The 7,061-nt window shown below is 41.6% G+C and overlaps 1 protein-coding gene across 2 annotated transcripts in view; it reads left to right on the forward strand.

Annotated features, from left to right (window-relative positions):
* Positions 1 to 6,705, forward strand: part of dicer1 (dicer 1, ribonuclease type III) — a 154,116-nt gene extending 147,411 nt beyond the window's left edge. Inside the window, exons 27-30 of one of the 2 annotated variants that reach the window (XM_086002597.1) lie at positions 630 to 792; positions 881 to 956; positions 3,402 to 3,696; positions 6,253 to 6,705. In XM_086002597.1, the coding sequence (XP_085858723.1) occupies positions 630 to 792; positions 881 to 956; positions 3,402 to 3,567 (405 nt within the window). In that variant the 3' untranslated portion in view covers positions 3,568 to 3,696; positions 6,253 to 6,705. Of the gene's footprint in view, positions 1 to 629; positions 793 to 880; positions 957 to 3,401; positions 3,699 to 6,252 lie in introns of both variants that reach the window. The other variant, XM_086002596.1, reaches the window with a different exon arrangement.
* Positions 6,706 to 7,061: the final 356 nt, after the last annotated feature.

The raw sequence follows: 7,061 nt of genomic DNA on the forward strand, positions 1-7,061 counted from the left end.
GAAATAGTGGTTTTACTGTGTGTGGGGTTGGAGGGGAGTGGGTATATTCTGGGTCTACATTTGCGGGGAATCCCAGGGAAAGACAACCTTACTGTGTAATTTCCTATTCTGACATTCCGAGCTCATCAATAGTCACTCGCTGTGTCTCCCATTCTTTTGCTGTTCCGTTTCCCCTTCCCATAATAATAATAATAATTATACTTTTTATTGTCATTGTACAATGCACAAGTACATGAACAACGAAATGTGATCTTGCAAGCTCCCATGAGTCCAGTACAAATAACATTAACATTAAACGTAAATAGCACCGTCCTGGGAGAAGCCAAGCCGCTGCGTCTGTGCGCACCGCCATTCCATTTCCACCATTCCTCCTGTCCGACAATCTTCAGCCCAACGCCCGGGCCTGCTCACCAGCCGCCCCTCCCGGGGCTCCTTCTGTGACCTTCTCACCAACCGCCCCTCCTCGGGGGCTCCTTCCGTGACCTTCTGCACCTGGTCTTCCCTGATGGTCACCCCTCCAGGTACTAACCAGGCCTGGCTCTGCTTAGCTTCCAAGCCTTGCCAGTGACCCTGTCCCTAGTCCCAGTTCTGCAATGTCTAATCCAATATCTTTTATTTGTTATTAAAAGCTAAGAAGATCTGAAGAGGATGAGGAAAAGGAAGAAGATATTGAGGTTCCCAAGGCCATGGGGGATATCTTTGAGTCTCTTGCTGGTGCCATCTATATGGACAGCAGGATGTCCTTGGAAACCGTTTGGCAAGTGTACTACCCCATGATGAGACCCTTGATAGGTAGTCCCTTCTTGTTGTCACCCTCTTGTCATTGCCCCTACCGACTCGGCTAAGTTACTAATGCCTCGTGTCGTGCTTCATGTTGCAGAGAAATTTTCGGCGAATGTGCCGCGCTCCCCTGTTCGTGAGTTGTTGGAGATGGAGCCGGAGACTGCCAAGTTCAGGTAAGGAGTTAGCGAAATGTCCCCTGAGCAGCGATTAGAGCAATCCGAAAAGAAAACAAAGCGCTGGGACCATACAGCAGGTGCACCAGCGTCTGAAAGAGAAAGAGAGGTTCACGCTTAGGGTGTTGACCGTCAGACTTGGGGTTGCACCCAAATCGTCAGTCTCTCTTTCTCTTCTTAGTGCTGTGCTTTTATTTTGTTGTTGCATTTTAGCTCCTTCAAAGGTGGTTGGATCCTACGGAAAATGGCAAATTAAATTAAAGTACAACTTTTTAAACATCTTCGTAATAAGGTCCTATCTGGACTTGACACAAATGGAAAAATCTGAGTATCCAGCTGCCACAAGGGGAGATCACTAAAAACAGCACCACTGCATTCTCCTGCTGACTTAGCCAGAAGTCGTGCATCTGGTGTCATTGGGATTTCAGGATAGTCTTATCTGAATGCAATGCAAGGCAATAAGGAACTTGCGCAAGACCTTTTAGTTAAGCTGTGGTTAGTACGGTTTTGCTCACCCCATTATAAGGGTATAAAAGCAATGGAAATAGATGAGGGATTTTTTGTTGAGATTTGAACAATTAGAGCTTGTTTCCATTGGAGTTGAAAAGGTTAAGGAGCAACCCGATAAGAGGTTATGATGAGGTAAACCAGGGCAGATCGCTTCCACTGGTCGACAAGGCGGTAAGAAGAGGCCACAAGTTTAAGATAATCACAAAAAAAATTAAGAGAGGAGAACAGAAAATGTTTCTTTGCATAGAGGGTGGTTAGAATGTGGAATTCTCTGCTACAAACTGTTGTTAAAACAGAGTCCATAATTCTTTGAAAGGAAATTATACACGAGCTTGAAAAAGATTATTGGAGGATGTGGGGAGCTAGCGGGAGAGTGGGATTAGACTAGATATCCTGTGGAGAATATTGGTGGCGCAGACTTGATGGGCCGAACGGCCTGTTTCTGGGCTCTAGCACCGATTCCAAGCGTAATGGTGGGTGTGAAATTTTCACAGTGTGCTCACTTGAATCATGGGGCAATACAAAAACATCCAGCAGTACAATTGTAGTTTTTTTTTAATTCCCTTTCTATTTAATTATGTATAAAGAGCATTTTGAGCTCTTTGTCACTAGGATTTGGTGCCCAGAGCACGGAGATTGATGCCGGAAGGAACCTGAGGAGATGAATTAAGAGCAATCCATAAGAAGTGCATTGTCTTTAGTGTGTTTTTCTATAGTGCAAAATATGCCTAGTGATAACCAATGTTCCCTCTAATTTCTTTTGGGCCACACGGCCCATTCAAAAATCCACGCAGGCGCGGTTTTTGCATTTAAGAACCAGCTGTGCGAGAGCTCCAGACTGCTGCGCGGCCGCACAGTTTAAAGGGAACATTGATGATGGCAGCCCAGACTGCCAGGCCACCACCTCCTAACTGGGAGGCACAGGTGGGGGGTGGGGGCGTGTGGATTAACTGCACAAAATAGAATGGTATATTTCATAAAACAAGAATAAAGTTCGAAGGATAGAAAAGGTTGGAAAAGTGCAGCAGGACAATGAGTATTTGGAAGACAAAGGCTAGATATGACCTTTTACCACATGCATTTCCCTCTCTTGGATGCCTATCGACCTGCTGTGCTTTTCTCACTTTTTCTGTCTTTGTTTCAAATTTCTAAAACTCAGAAGTTTTTCTTCGCCCCCCCCCACCCCGAAGTTCAGGAACCATTGTAGACTCACCAATAATGAGAAACTGTAGCATTTTCCTATCGAGTTACCCACATCAGCAGTCTAGGAAGGAGGTGAAACTCCAAGCCTGCATAGGTCACCCTAACTAGATAGCAAATTAATTATTGTGTGTGTGTGTGTGTGTGTGTGTGTGTGCGACTCTAATCTGTGAAGCGTGCACAGCGTACGTAAAACTCTTGTTACAAACAGAAACAGTGCTCTGGAGAGAATGTACTGGAATCTTGCTCAGATTAGCCGAGTCCTAGATTTCTAACCTATCATTTTATATATTACCTTCCAGATCATGAGGTAAACAGTGCACCAATGTTCCCTCTAAATTGTCTTTGTTCTGCGCGGCCTGTTTATTTCAATGCGTGGTCCCTTTAAATTTCTGCACGTGCGGTATTTCAAATGGAAAAGCTTGTGAGCGGCCTGCACGGAACCCTGCAGATTACTGAGCGGCTGTGCATGCGCGCAGCTTAGAGGGAACATTGTTCAAGCCTCATTTAATGCACACTGTTTATATTTATATATTTTTATATATTAAATTTATTTGAAATAAATAACGAGCAGGAATTATAAAAATTGTAATAGCCAATGTTACCTGATTTAAGGGGGTAGGGATGTTAAACTGATCATTCTGCACTACATTGAAATGTTGATTTTCGTTTGACTGAAGTGTCCCATTGAATGGGTTTGTTTTTTTTTAACTGCCGATTCCCTTGTTCTTAAAGCCCCGCAGAAAGAACATACGACGGCAAAGTGCGCGTCACCGTGGAGGTGGTCGGCAAAGGAAAATTCAAAGGAGTTGGCCGCAGTTACAGGATCGCCAAGTCTGCAGCGGCTCGGAGAGCGCTACGGAGCCTAAAGGCAAACCAGCCTCCAACACAGAACAGCTGAGGGGCCGTCCTCTCTCTCCTCACCACCCCCAGCCCAGCCCAGTCCAGCCCGCACCTCTTCATCAGTTCACCTGGGGTCACACCGAGCGAGACTGGGTCAAGTCGAGAGTGAGCCAGTCATTCTATGAAGGTGTAAAGTGTTTGTACTAAAGTAGTATAATTTAGGATTAATCGTAGTATATAGTAAGTTCTTGCGCGAACACAATCCTTTCCCTCCTCCTCCTCCTCCTTTTGCTAGATTAATCACGAGAGTGCTTTATATTCATTTTGCAAGCATTTTAACAGTTGTCAGGTCCCCCTATGATGTTTACTTAATTTTTTTTTTTTTTTTTTTTTTTTTTTTTTTTTTTTTAAGTAGAAGCTTTTTGCTTGGTGTTTAGTGAGCCAGGAAGCTTATGCTGGAAAGTGATTAGTTATTAGATTGCACATTTTTAGTAATCTTGAAATTCTCGACCTGTGCACTAGTGCCAGTCCAGCCACAGTGTGTAAAACTGTTGTGTATGAGCTGGTAAGAGCGAGCGAGCAAGCGTGCCAGTATCGTCCTGTTTCCTTGTCATCCTTTCACATTTTAAGATGGCATTCCCAAACCTTGTTTTGCACTTAATTTAAATAGGAACAGGTTTCACTTAAAGCGACTGGCATTTTCAGTAGCATTTGTTCAACTTAATGCCACATAATGAGTCTCTTGCATTTAATCAAAAGGGTTTTGCCTTAATTGAAAGTAACCCCCACTTGTTTTGTTTTCCTGAACCTTTTGATACATTTCTATAGCTGATTTTACATTCCCATTTAATACACATTGTATGATAATTAACTACAGCCCTTGACTGACCTCCGTTGGAGCTGTGGCTGTGTAACTTATTGCAGAGCTAGAGGTAGCTGCACATATATTTTAATACGGATAAAATGGTTTCAGATACTTAGAGTCGAGGTGTTGAAAATTTTCTTTGACGCAAGAAGTAGCTAAATTTACATTATGTGGTCTTTGGGGAAAGCGTGCATTGTGCTGACGATGTGAGTGCGGTGCTTCCAAACGCAAGCGAAGTTGAGTAGGTGGCGCAGTACAGAAACTGTCACTCTAACAACACAGTAACTTTAGACATATCATTCAGAAAAATATGCTGCAGATTTTGTAAAAAAAAAATAATGAAAGGGTTATTTTATTTTTGTTATTAATATGAGCACCTTTCCATTTATAAGAGGGGTGGGGGAAAATGTACACGCACAAACACACAAAAAGAATAGATTCACACAACACATGCACACGACTATCCTCGGTGTCTGTCCATAGCACCCAACAGTTGGCTTTTACACCAAAGCTGTGTGTTTGCGAGGAAGCTGCATTCGTGTTCCATCGTTTTATTCTTTTTTTTTTAAACTAAAAAAACACGCGGCGCAGGCAAGGTAAAGAAAATCCTGTGATGAAAGACGATCGCGTTTAATCAGTCTTCAGCGTACAAGCTTTTAAAGAGAGGATGCATCCTACTTGGCTCGGCTCGAAATAGCGGTTATGTTTTCAGTAGATACCAATTAGGCGTTCTTCCCTTTGAATACCTCAGTTCTTATTTGCATGCATTTTTGATTTCTCGTTTTATTTTGGTGCTATGTTTTTATATATTATGCTTGAAATGTTTAAAAAAATAATTGTTTTTGCACTGTAACTATAATACCTCTTTTAATTTACCTTTTTTTAAATAAAAAAAAATACGTTCGGGAATTTTGTCCCGTTGCTCTCTAGATAATGCTTTCAAGTTACCTGCAGTTGTCACCCACCCCTACCGCCATGATGTGCTTCAAATTTTGAGAGCTAGCCGTTTGTTTTATTTTGTTGTTCCCGTGAATCGGAGATAGAAATTTGAAACACGTATGTTAGGCTTTCAGTTTTTACATCCCATCCTGTCCCATTTTCCTTTCACTTTATTTGGAAAAGTAAAGCCTTTTAGCCTGTCAACGTGGCAATTAAAAAAAAGGGTACTTTTTTTAATGTATAAGCTGGAAAATGGGTATAATTGTTTTAAAAATTGCTGTCATATGTATATTGTCTTATTGATTGGCACAAGCTCATTTTAATCTGCGTCATGATCCAGAAGATGGATTTGTACCTGTTTCCACACTCTGTTACCACCCCAATATTTTTTTTTAAAAGATCTCTCCTTCTGCGGGCGTAGACCTGGGCAAGCGCTCATCTTTATATATCTTTTTTTTTTTAAATTCACTTGGCAAGAAATGCTACAAAGGATTTGACGTCAAAACAGTGCGCCACAAGTTTGGGAGTATTTCCAGTATTAACAGTGCATCACACTTTTTTCAAAAAAATCAACAGAAGTGTGGGTATTTCTGGCATTTATATTCAATATGAAACCATATTTTTTTCACTGTAACTTAACCATCTACATTTACTTTAAAGTCCTAATCAATGCTGCAATTTATTTCCTCCTTGTCTTTGTCGAGACACAAAACACAATTCTTTTTTTCCCTTTGCTGTTGTATACATGTAGCACGATTTGAGCATTGCACTCGGCACCATGCTTTACCTCATTTCAAACGAGAAATGTATATGCTAATATGCTTAACACAAAAAAAGACTTGTTTTTTTATTTTCGGTTTGGGCCTTGCTGCTGTTATAACTGCTACAGTTTTTTTTTTGTTAAAGGTGATTAACTTGCTATCTATTGTGTGCCTGCAGTCCCTCACTCACTGTACAACACATGACTTTAATGCACTCGAACTTCATTGCAACAGCGGGTCAGCAGCAGCGGCAGAAACTTATTGTTTTGTTGGTATTTTGTAGCAGAATGATAACTGTGACTTATTAAAAGAAGAAGAAGAGAAGAAGTGCGTGTTTGCGAGGCGTTTGAGTATTTGCGGGCGTTTGCTGTACTGTAAATAGTGTGATTTTAAAGCACCTGTAGCAGAATGGGAGTGGATACGAAATGTATTGAAACTAAATTAAGCGCGTCATCACATGCTGCAGCAGTCTTTAAGGGACATAGAATATATCTCATTCATACTGTAAACTCGCTGCAGAGATTTGCATTCTGCACCTTATGGATCACAATTTTACCTTTTAATAGTTTCTTTTTGTAATTGTAGCTGAATATCTACAATAAAGTATGGTCTGGTTGTTCATTATTATAAAGCTTGGAGGTTTCCTTGTACATATCGAAATTAATTTCTGGGTGATTGTGCTCGCAGGAAGAGCGACATCGACGTTGGGAGAAGACTGAGGTAAAGTTAAAGCACGGGTGGGCGAAGCGCATTTCGCTCTGTTGCCAGCAGATTACTTTACATAGAATTTACAGCACAAAAACATATGCTCCACATGAGCATCCTCCCACCCCTCTACCTCTAACCCTATCGGCATGACCGATTCCTTTCTCCCTCATGTACATATCTAGCTTTCCCTTAAATGCATCTATGCTATTTGCCTCAATTACTCCCTGTGGGAGCGAGTTCCACATTCTCGCCACTCTCTGAGTGAAGAAGTTTCTCCTC

This window comes from Somniosus microcephalus, chromosome 12 (genome assembly GCF_052327205.1).
Source record: "Somniosus microcephalus isolate GS21.2 chromosome 12, FLI_Smic_1.0, whole genome shotgun sequence".
Lineage (NCBI taxonomy): Eukaryota > Metazoa > Chordata > Chondrichthyes > Squaliformes > Somniosidae > Somniosus > Somniosus microcephalus.